Source organism: Monomorium pharaonis, chromosome 8 (genome assembly GCF_013373865.1).
Source record: "Monomorium pharaonis isolate MP-MQ-018 chromosome 8, ASM1337386v2, whole genome shotgun sequence".
NCBI lineage: Eukaryota > Metazoa > Arthropoda > Insecta > Hymenoptera > Formicidae > Monomorium > Monomorium pharaonis.
This window is the reverse complement of record NC_050474.1, coordinates 10,643,577-10,662,715: the sequence shown is the minus strand read 5'-3', so window position 1 is coordinate 10,662,715 and position 19,139 is coordinate 10,643,577. Positions and strand designations below refer to the sequence as shown.

Below are 19,139 nucleotides of genomic sequence, written 5' to 3'. Positions count from 1 at the left end.
ACCGAATATTCACGCCTCCAAGGTCATGTTTTGTATTGGTGGGACCAGCTCGGCCTAGTGTATTATAAGCTACTCAAACTGACTGAAACAATCACAGGCGATCGGTATCGAAAGCAATTGATGCGTTTGAGCCGAGCACTGAAAGACAAACGGCCGCAATACAATGATAGACACGATAAAGTGATTTTGCAGCATAACAATGCTTGACCCCATTGTTGCAAAGCCCGTCAAAACATACTTGGAAATGTTGAAATGGGAAGTCCTACTCCACCCGCCGAATTCTCCGGACATTGCTACCTGTAACTATCACTTGTTTCGATCAATGACACACGGCCTGACTGACCAGCACTTCCGTTCTTATGAAGAAGTGAAAAATTGGATCGATTCGTGGATCGTCTCAAAAGATGACCAGTATTTTTGACGCGGAATTCGTATGTTGCCAGAAAAATGGGAGGAAGTAGTGGCCAACGATGGACAATACTTTGAATCGTAAATGTATAACCAGTTTTTTACAATAAAGCCATTCAAAGTTTAAATTTTGAAAAAAAACGGCGGAAGCAAAGTTGTGCACCTAATATTTAAAAAAAATAAAAATAAATATAATTTATAAATATTTATCATAAATATTGTATGCTGTCTGGGAATATAAAAAATGTCAGAATTTTCAAATAGAGAAAATATCGTATTCTACAAACAATTTTTTGAAGAAAGTTTTTTTGTCAATATCTTCATTTGATGCGTTGTTTTTAAGAAAATAAAATCATAAAATTTTGAAATGATAATCATTATAACACATTATTGAGCTATTAGGCCAAAGAGAACTATTCTTTGTACATTTCTACTATAAACTGTTCTAAGGATTTTTGAGGTTGCTAAGACCGAATCTGGTAACAGATTTTTTAAATTTAAAATGGTGGATTCAATATGATGAATTAAATATAAAAAATGTACACAAATGTAAAAAAAGATTTAAATTAAAAACTACAAAATTTAAAAAATGCAAAAACAAAGACTCAATCATCTACTTCCACGTAGTAAGAATTGGAAAACGATCGTGAGTAACGCCGGGCAAAAGCTTTAGGTGCATTACTTATTGAGAATACTGAAGTAGCAAGACTTTTTATTGAGAATTTTTACGTTTTTTATATTCTATCCACCATATTAGATTTTCCATTTTTTAAATTTTAATTTTTAATTTTTTAATTTTTTAAATATTTTTTGACATTTTCTATATTTTATCCACCATATTGGATTCGCCATTTTGAATTTTGAAAATCTCACCAAATTCGGACTCATCAATCTCAGAAACCTTAGAATAGTTTATAGTAGAAACGTACAAAGGATAGTTTTTTTTGGCTTAATAGCTAAAAAATAAAATAAATGTTATAGTGATTATGATTTCAAAACTTTATTATTTTATTCTTTCAAAAACGATGCATCCAATAAAGAAATTGACAAGATACTTTCTTCAAGAAATTTTTTGTAGTATACGATATTTTTTATTTAAAAATTCTAAAAAAATTATTTTTTTAGTTCTCTGGTTGCCATATTGGATCAGCCGTATTATTAAGACTATAAATTATGATAAAACACGAACAGAGATGTTGGATTCATCCAAAATTCATACTATAAAGAAAAAAGCTTGAAGATGCTTGATTTTCATAAAATTATTAAGAAAAAATCCATATTTTGCAATTTCTACCATTTTGAAAAGGTTAGTACAGTGTATTGGGATTAAAAACAAATTTCTTGTTAAACTTTAACTATTTTATCCACCTTTGGACGCGGTTAGAAATGAATCTTAATACTTTTTCTACTTAAAAAAAGATATTGAAAACAAATTAATTTTTTTGTACTTTTCACTTAAAATCCGCCATACTGATTTTCTGAGTGCATAAAAATGCATTTTTGACCCCGGAAATTAAAAAGGCACTCAAAAATAGTAAGATACATGGTTTTGATCAAAACATTTTTTTTTCTTATTGAATATGAAGCTAAAAAATGAAGAAATTGCAAATTGTCTTTGGGCGTTAATGGGTTGAATCTTTTAGAATCTAAATATGTCTTTAGCTTTAAAAATTTTACCATTTGTGTTTCTTAACCTTAGAATGGCTTACCGGGGTAATTTTGTATGTACTCCAACGCGAATTTTATTTTATCTTCTAATTTAGCAAATAAACGGATCGACTCGGGGCACCGAGTTATTTAATTTGAAGTCTTAAGAATTCAGAAAGACACTAGCTGGCGTCGAAACGTAATTAACTTTCGAGTAGTACGATATAAAGTAAAAATAGGGTACGCATATACCCCAATCTAACATTCGTGTATGCATTTGTTCGGATACCGGAAAAAAATTTTATAGTAAAAATTACTTTGTATGATAGTAGTCATGGGCCATAAAAAGAAATTTTAGAAGAATTATACCGTAAATAATGTAAATACTATGGTAATTTATTAAAAACATAGTAAAAATTTTCATAATTCTTGATCCGCGCTCACTATTTATTATAATCATTTTTTAATAAAATTTTCTCGGTGTACGAAATAGTGTTTTTGTGTGTGTGTGTGTGTTATTTCTTCAAAGGGCAAACGCTTGTTTTCGGCGGCTTTGCATCTTTGTCACCCGATCAAAATCGCAAGATCTGTAGTCGATGCCGCGAGATCTATGGACGATGCCGATGCCGCTATTATAATTACTTTTACAAAAAATCGCCGACCCTATATGTTTACATTTCGTTCAGACGGACAATACAGTGTGGCGAGTGTTGCTTCACATAAAATAATAAGCTTATGTATTTTTAAAGTATTTTGAAGAGATATTACGAGAAAAAAGTGAGAAAATCGAAAATATTTCGTTTATATATGTGGTTTTTCCGTCTTTTGACCGCCATATTAAATCCGCCATGTTGAATTTTTAAAAAATCGCAATAGAATTTGAAAGAGCAGATATCTATTTCACGATTTATCCCTATTGCAATGATCCTGCAAAACATTTTCGCATCTAAAATATGGAATTTTTGGAAAAAAACGTCGAAAAATGTTGCTCTTTTTTGGAAAAATGGGCCATAACTTTTTTTACTCGTTTTGTACGTCAATTCTGATGCTAGAATTCAAAAGAAGAGGTTTCAAACTATCGAAAATGCCGATTTTTTTTTTACGACGTCTATGTAAAAAGTTTGAACGTTGAACATGGAGAAAAAATAATGGACATTTGGTCCTAAATGGGTTGATGTTGTGTTTTAATATCTGGGATCAACATATATAAGTTTATAGTTTTTTACAATACGCATATCAGTTCATGTTATTCATAACACGTATTTCATTGTTTTGGATCTTTGAGATTTATTGACTATATATTCTGTCCTTTTAATATGAAAACCGACTTGAGGAAAAATTTTATTATTTTTTATTTTATTATTCATTTAATTGTATTATTTATTGGTTTACGTTTTTATTTGTCATGATACATTTTGATACGATATGCGTTGTTTTATGGTTGTTCAATGATCATCATTTTTTAACTGTTTAATTATATTTTCGATTGCGTTATTTCATTCATGTTTAAGTTTATACATATTGGTAATTTATTATGATTGAAGAGGACTAAGTATAGGCGAAACGTTTCAAAATTTAACATTTTTTAACACAGCTGTTTTTTTTAGTCGCGTTTATAATTATATAATGTTTATTTAATAAATTATATTGTATTAGGAAAATTTGTCTTGGCTCGATATATTGACCTGTTTATCGTATTATTTTTGCTTAGCATTAACGAGCTCTTTATAATTATTTGTTTTGTTGTTTACTATTTAAAATGCGCCAAAAGACATTGTCTTACGATTACCCAAAGCTGAGATATGGTTTTTTCCGAAAATAATTTTGTAAAATTTAATTCTTTTAATTAAACAAAATTTTTTTAAGCTATTTTGTTTTACGAGTATAGTATTTCAAAATTCATATTTTTTGTTTGCGATTAAATCACTAACTTTTCTTACATATGTGCGCATACATGCATAAAATACGTTACTTTAGAAAATTGCATTTTAAGTGTAAAGGAAATTAAGGTTACTGTAACAGTCAATAAATAAATTAAATCAAGCAGTGAATACCAATCAATTAAAAACAATTTAAATGATTATATTTTTAAATTAAAATGTTTTAATAAAATTTGTATGAACATTGGATCTTATATTTACATTGAAAAGATTGGAAAACCTTCTTACTAGAAGTTCTCAATTTCAAAATAAATATATTGTTTTAAACAAATATGTGAGTTTTTTTTTTTTAGATGGAAGATCTGCCCATTATACATCGTCCCAGGACACATCATACCGTCCACCTGCAGCCACAATTGCGATTTGACATAGAGAACGAGGTGTCGCTACATCCAAAAGAATACTTGAACGAAGTATTCGAGAATGACGGCTTTTTGGATGCATTAGCGGAACTGCAAACAAATATCAACATTCGCATGCAGTCACTACCTGTCGACGAATACCCTAAAATTGTCATGTTGGGCACCGGTTCTAGTGTACCGAGTAAAGTCAGAAACACGAGCAGCATACTCATGCGAATAGATCAAAGCCATAGTATGCTACTGGATTGTGGTGAGGGCACATTCGGACAGATAGTGAAGAACTATGGAAAGTCAGAAACGCCAAACATCATAAAAACGATCAAGGTACAATGATTGCTCAGACTTTTATTTTTTTGTTGTCTTCAAAGACAATTTTTGCAATATTTGGATTCAAAATATAAAGGGCATAACGGAATAAGCAGGTGAAATCTGCCCCCGCACTAATCGAGCTCAAATTGATATCATTAGTTGGCACCCTTGAGATGTAAAACTTCCCCAAATATTAGCTACAAAATTGCATTTTTGGGGGAGTTATGGAGGGGGAAAGAAAAATAAAGTGGTTTTTTTTCGAAAATGGTTGGACCGATTTTAATGAAAAAAATATATGTTGTAAACATCGTTTAGATAAGTTTAAGAAAATTTTAAGTAATTTTTGTCGTTAAAAAAAATCCGATAAAAAATTTTTTGAATTTTTTATGAATTTTTTGGGGGGTGATAGTTCTGAGATACCACTTTTATATTTTCACAAAAACATCTCTAGATTTTCTTCTTTAACACATATTTTTTTCAAATCAATTAGAGTGGTGGAACATGGTTAAAAATAATAATTCACACCGCGCCGCGCCGGCTGGGCGACCGTGCCGCGGCGCACGGCAATTGTTGTCATGTTAAACTTACATACTAGTTGCAGTGTTGCAATGTTTAGTTGCCAAGAAAAATTATGATATAATAATATAAAATATAATAACACATAATATTTTCAGGACGTCTGCAGTTAGCCTATCAAACTTATCGTTTCGGCAGTTTATCACGAGGAGATTGCAGTACGTTTTTAAATTCCGTATGTTCGGGTCGCCAAAAAGATAATGTGAGAGGCGAAGGAACTCACATTAAAAAAGCACTTCGATGATAAATAATGTGAGAGGCGAGGGGACTCACTTTAAAAAAGCACCCCGATGATAGATAATGTGAGAGGCGAGAGGACTCACTTTAAAAAAGCACCTCGTTGATAGATAACGTGAGAGGCAAAGGGACTCACTTTAAAAAAGCACCCCAATAATAGATAATGTGAGAGGCGAGGGGACTCACATTAAAAAAGCATCATGATGATAAATAGATAATGTGAGAAGCAAGGGACTCACATTGAAAGCATCCCGAACATATGGAATTTAAAAACGTACTGCAATCTCCTCGTGATAAACTGCCGAAACGATAAGTTTTATAGGCTAACTGCAGACGTCCTGAAAATATTATATGTGTTATTATATTTTATATTATTATATCATAATTTTTCTTAGCAACTAAACATTGCAACACTGCAACTAGTATGTAAGTTCAACATGACAACAATCGCCGTGCACCGCGGTGCGGTCGCCCAGCCGGCGCGGCGCGGTGTGAATTATTATTATCAGCCATGTTCCACCACTTCGATTAATTTGAAAAAAATACGTGTTAAAGAAGAAAATTTAGAGATGTTTTTGTGAAAATATAAAAGTGGTATCTCAGAACTATCACCCCCCAAAAAATTCATAAAAAATTCAAAATTTTTTTATCGGTTTTTTTTTAATCACAAAAATTACTTAAAATTGTCTTAAACTTGTCTAAACGATGTTTACAACATATTTTTTTTTCATTAAAATTGGTCCAAATTGGACCATTTTTGAAAAAAAAAAACACCTTTATTTTTTTCCCCCTCCATAACTCCCCCAAAAATGTAATTTTGTAGCTAATATTTGGGGAAGTTTTACATCTCAAGGGTGCCAACTAATGGTGGATATCAATTTGAGCTCGATTAGTGCGGGGGCAGATTTCATCTGCTTACTCCGCTATGCCCTTTACTATTGTAACAACACATAAATAATATATTAACGTAAGAGTAAAAAATAAACAGAGGATGTTACAAATATAACTATTAAAATTCCAAACATACGATTCAGCTTGTGTTGTAATAGTAAACTAAAATAAATTAACATTAAGAAACAAACACGTAAATAAAAGGAATAAATAAATAGAAATATATTAACTTTGTTACACAAATTTTTTCTGCTAATTTTTCTGCTACATTTTGATAAATTTTAGTAAATAAAAGTTGTTAATTGCAAATCTGAAATAAAAATTTAAAAAATTAAAATAACGAATTTAATACGGCCACCAAATTAAAAAATTTAGTAGTTTATTTACGTATAATACTTTCAAGAGATTTTTAGGTTTCTCATTTTTAATTAGATGTCAAAATAAAAAAATAAAAAATGGTGGATTTACATATTTTGGAATTTAATGCAATTTCTAAGCCGATTTTTGATGCACACTTACTATTCCCCCACAAACCTTTTTCAATGTATCGTAAAAGAAAGATTTTTTAATTAAGTAATTTTATTAACCCATTAAGGGCTACCAAGAATTTAGGAAATTCTGGCATTAAAATAAACATTTGATTTAGGGCATTAGGTCGAGTTACAAAAAAATATGCTGTGATTTTTTGCCAGTTTTAAATTTCAAGATAGCGGACCAATATGACGGATCGAAAATTTAAAATTATGCACTTATTACATGAAAAATTGTATATAAATGTTTTTTGGGTTGCTGATTATAAGTCCGTTGCTAGAATTTGCATAATTTAAAAATTTCGATTCGCTACATTGATCCGCTACCTTGAAATTTGAAATCGGCAAAAAATCATGGCGTATTTTATCATATATCGACCTAACGCTCTGGGTATCGATCTATAAGTTACTGTCTCTTTCTATTCGACACCAATAGAAAGAGATAGTTACATGAAATTTTTCACTTTTCACGTTTCCGCCCTAAGGAAAAAGTTACATGATTGCTGTCCTGAATGAGACGGTTATTTTGAGTTCAAAATTCCCAAAATGTTACACGTGCGCTCGCGGAAATGAATGAGACACTCTCTCTTATAAAACAAACGGTTTTATTCTGAGACAAAATACTCGTCCGCTCGAGCGCGAGACCGAGATTCAACTTGTTATTTATTCGCGTTGTCAAACCAATGACAGCTGACAACGTTCTTCCCGAAAATTAATATATCGATCGGCCAGGATAGCTGACCGATCCAAGGGGCCTAACACTGTCCCTCTCCTTTGAAAGTTGTCGTCCCGACAACTACGCATTGAAAAAAAAAAATCTTCCAGCTGCGATGTTTCAAAAACCACGACCTTGTTCTTCTTCAGCCTGCTGACCGAATTTCCGAACCGTCGTTTCAGGTCTTACATCCAGCTTACAAGGGCCACAACCTCGCGAACTCGAAAATTCAAATTTTAATGAAACTTGGCATAAATGTAGAGGGGGTAAATACATGAATTTAGACATTTTTAGTAGCGGCCCAAAAACGGTTTAAAGGGGTGAAACCATCATTCAAAAGTTGAGACATTTTTGCGTTTTCTCGATATATCTTGTAAACTAAACAAAATATTAAAAAATGTTTTATACAAAAAGTTTTACAATAAAAGTACTTCTATCTAACTACAGTTATAAAATTTTGAAAAAAAAATTTTTTTTCAAGTTTTAATTTTTGAAAAAAAAATTTTTGGTAATTATTCAGTTTAGGAGAGGCAGCTTCTATATGACCTTGACATATGTTATCAAGGTCACTCTCCTGAGTGACCTTCGAAAAATTTTAGCCGTCATTCGTGATTCGTTAAAAAGTTATTAACAAAAAAAGTTTCATAAATATAACACATAATTATTCAGTATAGGAGTACATCACATGGTTATGCACCACGTAGAGGTTGATGATCGAATTTTACACATTATATGAAAGGTCGATTTTTTAAATGAAATTAGAATTTTTATTTTTTACGTATGAGTATGTGTATATTTATGTGTAATCTAAGCAGGCTGCTAAAATGGCGAACCTTTTGTTGACTTCAGTAAAATTGGCGTGTCAGTTATCCGTTATATTCAGATCAGTAAATGCAAATTTCCATTGATGAATTTCAGAACTACATGATGTGCCGTCAAAATCCGATCGTCAACCTCCACGTGGTGCACATTGGGTCCCTCTGATGACAGCGGTATGATTTGTATGATGATGAGTTAAACAATAATAAAATCAATGTGCAATATGATATTGATACCGTTTTATGGTATCCAAACAATACTGTATTTATTCGCTAAAATACCCTAAAATGCAGTGCAAACTTCAAACTCATATATAATTAACGAAAAACATCGTATCGACATGTTCTTTTTTTTTAATTGCTTAGAAAAAAATGAACCTAAGAATCCAGATTAATATTAACAAGATTTTGACGAGAAACTTGTGAAAAATAATAACAAACTTTTATTTTTTTTAATGAAAAAAAAATTGATTTTTATGCGATACAAAAGGATCACACTTAACAAATCAAACTTTCGCCTAGAGATTTTTAAAATAGAGTCTTTGCCTTTTAATTTAAAACAAAGTTCATGTAATTTGGACGATTTTTCGCAAAATTGCTTTAAAGATTGCCTAAAAAGTCGATCAAAATTTTTGTCTCGTTTTTTTACGCCAGTATATATTACTTCGTGTATCCTTCGTAAATATAGTCCAAAAATATAGTCAAACGTTTAAGATTATCGCGGACGATGGCTACTGTTGCCCTCATCGATACCGGAGGTACTTATACCAGTAAAACAAGAGGTGCTGTTAAGTTATAGCTATATTCTGTTTATAACACAGAATTAAATTGTACAATCGTCGCTCATATTCTACCTTATTTGACTACCAAGTTACCGTCTTTTTTCGTTAAATGTCGCTTTTGATCTCACATTGAAGATAATTAGCCGACCCTGATTATGCTTGCCCTCAACCGATCAATCTCATTCTGGGATCGGGTTTCTACGGTTCTAATAATTCATGAAGGCCTTGTCAAAGAAAATCAAGATCAACTTGTCACTTAAGAGACGATTTTTGGTTGGATTATCTCCAGACCTGTTTCATCAGACGAGAATTTGAATTCCGCTTATGGATTTCATTGTGCAGTAGATAACGAGCTTCAAGATATGCTTACCAAATTCTGGATACATGAAAAATTATCTTCTTTGACTAGTTCCATGCTCAAATCAGAAGAAGTGGATTGTGAACGTCATTTTTTAACTACTTATTTTCGGGATTCTACGCGCCGATATATTGTCTGTTTGTCATTTAAATCGAATCCGAATACGTTGGGAGATTCGAAGACTACTGCTTTAGAAGTTTGTGGAAATTATTGAAGCGATTATTAACGGACGAAGTGTAACGACAACGTTATACGAATTTTATTCACGAATTTTTATTTCTAGGCCATATGACACTTGCTCCGAACGTGAATGAAGTCTCACCGAACTTTTATTTGCCTCACCATGGCGTTTTTCGAGAACGAAGTATCATCACAAAATTAAGAGTCGTTTTCAATGCATTCAGTCGATCCAGTAGCAATGTATCTCTCAATGATGTTCTACATTCTGGACTTAAACCTTAAACTAATATTTCAGATGTACTTTTATGGATTCGAAAGCATCATTACATTTTCTCAACAGACATTGTCAAGATGTTTCGTCAAGTAGTTGTGCATTCTGATGATTGGAAGTTTCAACAAATTCTATGGCTTGTTGAAGACCGACATCCAGTAACGTATCAAATTACAACTTACGGTTTACATGCGCTCCTTTACACTGTCTCCAGTAATTAATCAAAGATGAAGATTCAAAATTTCTCAAGGCCATAGCGCCTTTGAGTAAAGGCAGGTACGTAGATGATATTTTTGGTGGATTCCAATACCGAAAGCGGATCCTATTGAAGAGGCAAAAGAAATTGCACATCAAGTCTTTCAACTCTGCTTGTCAGGTGATTTTCCTCTGCAGAAGTGGTACGCTAACCATCTTGATTTGTTGTCACATAAATTTTTTACCGGAAGTAAACCTTTACCTAATATTACGTTCGAACCATCCACGCTTAAGATTTTAGGACTCTGCTGGAAACCCGAAACTGATTCTTTCCATTTTTTGGAACAACTTTCAACAAACAAAATTTTGAAAAGAGTTGTCCTTTCAGAAATTGCTAGAATCTTTGATCTATTGGAATTGATATTTTCAGTAGTGATTCGAGCGAAGATTCTCTTTCAAGAGCTTTGGTTACTTAAAGTCGATTGGAATGAAGAACTTCCAACCGAAATACGTGCTATGGGAGCTGTAGTATATTTGAGAGTAAAACCTCAAGAAGATGAATACTCGATACGTTTGATGTGCGCCAAAACACATGTAGCGCTACTTAAACGGCTTACAATTTCCCGTTTGGAATTGACTGTACCTTTGATTTTATCACATCTTGTTTCGCATATTCTTCAAACTTTAAATTTCGATTAAGTCCAAATTTTTTTGTGGACTGATTCGTCAGTTGCTCTTACATGGATTACTACTCACCCATCTCGATGGAAAGACTTTGTAAGAAATCGGGTGACACAGATTCAGTATGGCCTGGGATTTATGGCTCTATATTCCTGGAAAAGATAATTCGGCAAATTGTGCTTTTTGAGGTTCTCAACCATATCAACCTTGTTGAGCACAGACTCTGGTGGAACGGAACATTTTGGCTTACCGGATTTTTCTCGAAGTGGCCGTCTGTCATTGAAAAATCTGTACCAAATGCGAATCTAGAAAAACGACCAACACAAATTATGGTTACTATATTACAACTGTATTGGGATCTTTTTGATAAATTCTTTTCCTTGTCTTGTTTACTCAGAGTTACAGCTATATGCTGAAGATTTTTTCTTGTTTTAGGAAGATACCGCAAACTTTTTTAGAAAATCCGCTTTCTCCTGAGGAGACCTTTTTAGTGCAAAATGGTTTAACATTCTTGGTTTGCTAATGAATTTCGAGTACTTTCTTAAGAAGACGCGTTACTACGCTCAAATCCTTTTGTAAAACTTATGCATTTTATTGACAATAACTGAATACTACGAGTTGGCAGTCGTCTATATCACGCTAAAATAAACCCGGAAACGAAACCTCCAATAATTCTTCCTAGACATTCACCCTTTACTAACTTTATTATTGCAGAAGCTGAACTCTCCATGGCGGTACGCAGTTAACTTTGAGTCTAGTGAGAAGGTTTTATTGGATTTTGGGCGGACGAGCACCAGTTCGTTTATATATACTCATATGTGTTCATTGTGCGCGATATAGAGAATCTCGAGCTCAACAGCTAATGGGACAATTGCCTCTACCTCGAGTTGTACCAACAAGACCTTTTTTACTCCGGACTTGATCATGCTGGTCCGATAACGTTTCAGACTTGGAGAGGGCGGGCGGCGCTTTCCTATAAAGGTTAGCTGGCTATTTTTGTGTGCCTTGTTTCATCTGCCGTCCATATCAAAGTTGTTACGGACTATACTACGGAAGCGTTTATAGCTCCATATAAGCGTTTTACTGACACAAGAGGAGTTTATGCTACGCTTCGAAGTGACTGTGGAACCAATTTTGTGGGAGCTGATACAGCGTCAAAGATTTTCTGCAGTTTCTAAGGATTTACACGAGTTAGTTCTTCTTGCTAATGACGGAACTAAATGGAATTTTAATTTTCCATCAGCGCCACATTTTGGAGGAAAATGGGAAGCTGCTGTTAAGTCAATCAAGTTTCATCTTATACGAGCTATAGAAAATGCTATTCCAACGTATGAAGAACTAACGACGTTGATGGTGCAAATAGAGGTTGTCTGAATTCTCGACAATTCAGCCCGTGATGATGTCAGCGATTGTTCCACTCTAACACCTGGTTATTTGCTCATTAGTGAAGCACCTACGACTATCTCTGAGCATAATCTTACGTCGGAGCCTACTTCTCGACTTTCACGGTGGCAATTCGACAACGTTTGGATCATTTTTGGAATAGGTGGTCAGTGGAATGTATGCAATGGAATTAAGCAATTTCGAAATGGCATCATCTAACTAACATTATTAAAGAAGGTATATAAGTTCGAATATATGTTCTTACTTTTGATGGATGTTCGAGTTTTCTTTTTGTTTATATTTATATTCTGCTTCCTCGTTAAGATAGAGAGCATATCCAGTATCAGGGTAATCGGATGTATCGGGCTAAACCCCCCGCTACTGTATATGCTCTCTATCTAAACGAAGAAGCAGAATAAGAACATGAACGAAGAGAAAAGAACTCAAACTTCTATCAAAGATAAGAACGAACATATATTTGAAAATATTTGTTATGACAACAATAACAATAGATAACGCCCAACAATAAGAAAGTGTTGTATGGCCAACTCGATCATGCGACAAACCGCACATATGAATCAGTGCTAGTATTGATAATCTATCGAGAAGAATTAATTTGAATTTGCCCTAACATTTTCGCCCACCTTCGACAACAGCATTGATGAAATATTAACCTCTGGATCTGTAGGTAGTATACACAATTTGACAATTAAACGTTTTAAGGTCGAAGTTGACGTATGAATAGTCACTACTCGTTTAAAGAAGTTACAATTACAGGATATATTTTTATACTTAAATGGGATGAGTACATAAGAAATATATGTAGGTGTAATTTTATAAATATGTACGAAAAACAATTGTTAAATATGTTACATTAACCCTCGGAGAACACATAGGGTCAATTTGACCCTTACCTCGAATTTGATCGTAAGTATCTTGAAAGCATTTTGAAAATTGGCGGACCTGAAGTTTTCTACCTGTAGTTTGGGGTACTAACTATATGTTAAGATGCTTCTTTTGTACAGCGCAACACCTAATAGATGTTGGGCATTATTCGAAGTTGGTGCAGGGTCATTCTGACCCTGTTGTGTACTAAGCATCGGTTTTTCAATAGTGAGCACGATGGCATATAGTTTGCGGTCACATATTCAGAATGCCTTAGTACGTGTCGAGCAAGAATATTACGATGACAACAGTTCTTCTGAGGTGAATAATGTGTCAGTACAGTCAAACACTGACACGTCGTATTCAGATTATAATGAAGCCGTCGCCGACAATAAATAAGTTAACTTTTACCACAAGTCATTTAAATAATAAAGTATTCACATATATGTAAAAAGAAATAAATTTTTCTAAAATTTTTTCACAAAAATGTTTGATTTTTTTTTACCTTAAAAGCCATTTTCATTACCTAACAAAATAAATACCTTTTTTTAAGGTAAACACTAAAGTACAATTTTTTTCTTGATTCTACTACATTTCAAGAATACGTAAATTTTTAGTCAGAAATATTAAAAAAATAAAAAAAATATAATTTTTTCGTAAATTTCGTTTTTTTTCCAAAAAAATAATTGTGAATTTTTTTAAATATGTAAATAATTTCAACAGCATTTTTTATTTATATCAATTGATTTATTTTTTGACAATTTATTTTTTGATTTATTGACTAATTTTTTCAAGCTGATCGCACTCGTCAATTTAAAATGGTGGACGATCAAAGTGTGTGTAGGGTCAGATTGACCCACAGTGTTCTTTGTGATCGAAAAAATAGGTGTGTTCTCCGAGGGTTAAACATATATAACAATTAAAATTACAGATAAGAATATTATTTTGTAATTTTAAGGCAAACAGAAATAATGTTTTATCAGCAATTTTAGAATTATAGAATTGTTTATATTTATAAATGATAACGGAGAAAATGCCAAAATAAATACATTAATTGATTCAAAATGCTTTGATTTGATTATTCTACAAAAAATTTTTTATGTTTATGATAGAAAAATCACGACTTTATTTTTTTACCCGTGTTTACTGATTTTGTTTATTCGATGCACTGTGCGACGTCTCGATCCTATTCGTTTCCGCATCAGCTTCGGCAGGATCGGTATGTGTCTTAACGTACGAACGAGTGGGATGATGAGACATTTTCGGAAGAAACAGCAAATTTAGAAAGTCAGAGAACTTCGATCTTACGAGACGCGTGCGTGCGTGCGCGTGCGCGTGCGTATGTGCGTGGGTTTGCGACTTGAACGGTGTGCAATTGAACAGTGTGCAACTGAACGATGTGCAATTGAACGGTGTGCAATCGAACAGTGCGCAAATGAACGGTGCGCAATCGAACGGTGTCCAATCGAACTATGTCCAATCGAGCGGTATTCAATCGAACGATGTCCAATCGAACTGTGTCCAAACGAACTGTGCGCAATTGAACGGTGGGCAATTGCAATGTGTCCAATTGTACTGTGCGCAAATGGAGGCCTTTCATCTCGAACACCCAGAAGGGGTGGAACATCGGTGGATCTTTAATTACCTATAAAATACGGGGATAATCGCACTACGTTATTTCTGTCTGCCATCTTAGAGAGGCCAAATAAAACTCAGGAAACCCCACTTGAGCCCTGGCCCTCTCAGAATGGTTATTTCTTTATATATAAAAGCAAAAAATTTCTAGGTAGAAATGTTGATGCTGGTATGGAGTAGGAGGAAGTGTAATTCTACGAAGATAACCATATATCTTTCGCCACCTTCTCCCCGTTTGTCTCTAATTTCAGCGAGGAATCCACATTCTCCGTTGTGGGCTTCTTTTTTCTCACAGGAGTACAGGTAGCTTTCTTAGTCAACTTGTAGGAATCATCTTTGTTTGCACCAATTGTCATAAGAAATGGAGTCTTCTTTGGGTTGGGGCCGAAAACCCTGACAAAATCGAAGGTCTTTTTCGGAATCATCTTATTCTCCAGAATTTTTGGAGGATAATTCTTACCCTCCGTTTTGTTGCCACTGATCTTCTAGTCGAGGTCGGGACAATATCTTGCAGTGCAATTCTAGTCCCCAAGTCTTTATGCTTAGACAGCATTGGACTGTCTTTACCTCCGATCGTTTGTACATATATCTACATGTAGATTTTTTAATTTTTTTTAGTTTTTATTTTAGTAAGAAATATTGTCACTTTTTTGTTATGTTATTTCGTACAATAGTTTTGATATTCTTGATGCATTTTTTTACATTAGCTTATTGGAAATTTTTATTCCAAAGATACTGTACTTCTTCTAAATCTATCATAGTTATCGACTGTTTTTAACAATTATATTTAAATGATGTTCTATCATATCATAAATGTTCTGTTGGATAAGTCTTTTATAGAAGAATATAGGAGTAACGTGGTGTTTTGCAAGTCTTCTGGTTATAGCGGTATTTTGACATTGACGTATCGACGAGACGTAAATCAGAATAAACATATTTTTGATTCTATGATGAAATGGGAAAATTGGATTTTTTTTATCCATTAATGCCTGAAAGTTCAAAATTTTCTGCTCTATTTCGATTCTATGAATACTTATCGAGTCATGAACAATTTGAACAGAAATGTCCTACTATTTTCGTGTATGCTTTTTCTGAATCAATCAAAATTGAGTTTTGTCTACGCGAAAATAAATATGGTTGCGTAATAAAAAAACAAAAAAAAAATATTTTTGAGGAAAAATTTTCGTCTTTAAAACAATGAGAGTAGAAATAGGGTTAAAACCCCGTCCATCGGTGGACTCAATAATTATACTTTAGAGATGCACGTAAATAAAAGATCGAAAATATCATGATGTTGTCAAAATAGCAACAAAATCAAGGAAATTCATAAAATACAGTATTTTTTGCTACAATTCAACGATAATTGAGATTTTAACATCTAATTTATAATTCTAAATGATAGTTCCGATAAGTTTACTGATATTAGTTGATATTACTTAATATTTGTACTTTTGAAAATGGCAGACTTGATATGGCAGTCAAAATCTCATGCAATCATTGAAAAATATAAGTTGTTTTCACTTTTCTCAGTGTTACCATTTATAATTAATAATGTGAAACGCCTTCCATAAATACGTGAATTGGTAATGATAAGAATCCATTACATTCTGTGCCATTATGAAATTCATTATCACCCCCTTACATATCCTATATAAATTTACTAGCGGAATGGAACAAATTGTTGACGCACAGTGTACATAAACACACATATGTGATGAAAAACCCGACCAATTAAACTCTTCATGGTGTATGTCAGGTCTTACAATGTCGTGTCACGAGTGCGCGCGTGCGAGTATGTGCATATGCACACGGTTTCTGAAGAAAAAAATTTTTAGTGGTAGGGGTGCTAGGTTTATCGAGGTGAAAAATAGTCGATTTACGTACTCAGTATGATAAAGAAATTTAGGTAAGACAAACAGTTATGATTTGATTTTTAGGCGGTATACGTGTCGCATATGCACGCGGATCATCACATGGGACTGATTGGACTACTGAAGGAAAGAAGGAAGATCACGGAAGATCCTTTGTATATATTTGCACCAGGGCAGCTCTATCCATGGCTGCAAATGTATAATGAGTGTTTCGAGCCCATCCTACATCAAATTACGCTCATTCCAAATAACGAATTTAGTATGAACACCCATAACCCGATGGAGTATAAGTACAAAAGCATGTACAATACACTGAATGTGCAAGTCATGAGGACAGTATATGTCAACCATTGTCCAAATTCTTATGGCGTTGCTTTGACACTTCATAATGGAAAGAAAATAGTATACAGGTGAGCGTAGTAATTTCGTAAATCTTTTAAGTAATTTTTTTAAATTTTTATATATTTTTTAAAGAACTCCGTTTTTTTGCCCCTCAAGAAAATGGGTAAAATTTATTACATATATTTCTGCTATTTTTTCTAATGGCGTTTTTGATCGGTGCTGGGTTAACCCATTTCAGGTTTCTTTTCTTTAGAACTGACCAATCAGTTATTTCATTCTTCAGAAGAATAATTGTGATTGACCTTATGACGTCATTAATCGTTTCCAGAGCGATTAACCCAGGCCGGTCGAAAATGCTACAAAATTTTTGAGATCAGTGAAAACAAATTTGACGTCATAATTTCAAAATGATTAAAAATGATGGATTCTGGAATTATTTCTAACGACCTTAAAAGTCCTTTGAGTGTCAATTTTCAGGCCAATCAACCGAGATTTAAGTTTTTTTATCCGACAATGAATTTTGAAATCTTGATCTCAAGTTTGTAATTAGCGATCCAAAAAAACTCCAAGTATCGACTTTTAGCCCAAACAATTGGGATATTATATTTCAGAGCAGTAATTTTTAATCCGGCATCTTGAATCTGCCATTTTGAAATTATAACCTCAAATTTGTTTTTGCCAATTTTGAACCTTTTTACAATTGAGTTTTACAATTGAAAATGTGTAGCCGCCATGTTTTGTACGTATACTACTGTTTAATAAATTTACATTTTAATCCCTTTAGTAATACTCTTAAGGTTCGTCTACAATGAAGAGTTTTAAGACATAATAGTAGGTTGTAAGGAACTCACTTCCAGTTTAGAAGCTTGTAGCAATATCCCAGATAACAAATTGTGAAGGCTTACGTCACCCTCACGGTGTGATTATCACACGTGCGTGCATGGAAGGTGGCACTATGCAGTCGTGCATGAGAAGGTATATGAGTGATCGAAAAAAGATTTCACTGTACGATTGTACTTCCTTATGTATGATTGTATTTCACAATACAAATGAAAACATTATTTGTACGGACTTATGTCATCCGCACAGTGTGATATTCAACAATGTGTATGCAACAATGCAATCACGTTGTGTTTATTACGTGACGGGGTAGAAAATGGCACTGAACAGCCATATATGATCGATATATAGGACTTGCTTTTATATAAAGTTTATATTCATATATATACATACATATAATATATATATAAACTTTATATAAAAGCAATTTAGCCAACGATATATATATATATATATTTTTTTTAAATAATATTAATAAATTGTTGGCTAAATTAAAAAACCACATAATTTCATTAGACGTCTAATGGAGTTTTAAGATTTTCTAATTTAGCTGACGATATTTATATTTAGATATTTATTACATTCATATTTATTTATTTATATTATACATACATACGCGCGCGCGCGCGCGCGCGTGCGTGTGTGCGTGTGTGTGTGTGTGTGTGTGTGTGTGTGTGTGTGTGTGTGTGTGTGTGTGTGTGTGTGTGTGTGTGTGTATACACACAGAAATATAGAAGAACTACCTTACACACAAATTTAGTTACAAGCAAGAGCTATCAAAAGTCATGTGCGCTTTTGAAAATTTTAAAATGGCCAATATGGCGGATATAAGAGTGTAAAATGTTAAATATAGTTTGTAGATTTACTTCAATTCTGTTTTCTAAGCGTTTTCGAGGATGCTAATTACGAAACTACTGTCAAATTTTAGAAATTTAAAATGGCTGATTCAATATGACGGACCTAAAAGTGTAAAGTGTAGAATAGTCTACGCAACTACTTGAATCTTGTTTACTTGAGAAACAGTGTAGTGTAAGGCATAAGTCTAATGTCACGTGACTGATGGTAAGATTAGCGCTGATAGAATGATAGCGCACGGAGACCACGGATATAGGAATGTAGAGATATAGTGTAAGATAGGGAATAATTATTCGCAAAAACATAAAATCTTATGAATAAAGTAATAATATGTTTGTAAAATTAACACATAATAACACTTATCATATGAATACGGTTGATAATATTTCTCTTTTTACTGAAAGAGTGCGCAGCTAGTGAGGGTTCGA

The 19,139-nt window shown here is 33.2% G+C and overlaps 1 protein-coding gene and 2 long non-coding RNA genes across 6 annotated transcripts in view; all 3 read left to right on the top strand.

The window, feature by feature from the left end:
- Positions 1-19,139, top strand: part of LOC105834378 (ribonuclease Z, mitochondrial) — an 84,350-nt gene that overhangs the window by 47,436 nt on the left and 17,775 nt on the right. For 3 of the 4 annotated variants that reach the window (XM_036291585.1, XM_036291587.1, XM_036291588.1), the window contains exons 4-5: positions 4,289-4,681; positions 16,741-17,084. In XM_036291585.1, the coding sequence (XP_036147478.1) occupies positions 4,289-4,681; positions 16,741-17,084 (737 nt within the window). Of the gene's footprint in view, positions 1-4,288; positions 4,682-16,740; positions 17,085-17,800; positions 17,992-19,139 lie in introns of all 4 variants that reach the window. The other variant, XR_004964509.1, reaches the window with a different exon arrangement.
- LOC118647194 lies at positions 4,688-7,717 on the top strand. Its single transcript, XR_004964511.1, has 2 exons — positions 4,688-4,779; positions 6,384-7,717. It is a non-coding gene; the product is annotated as an uncharacterized LOC118647194 (long non-coding RNA).
- Positions 12,528-13,605, top strand: LOC118647195. The gene is made up of 2 exons (XR_004964512.1): positions 12,528-13,210; positions 13,292-13,605. It is a non-coding gene; the product is annotated as an uncharacterized LOC118647195 (long non-coding RNA).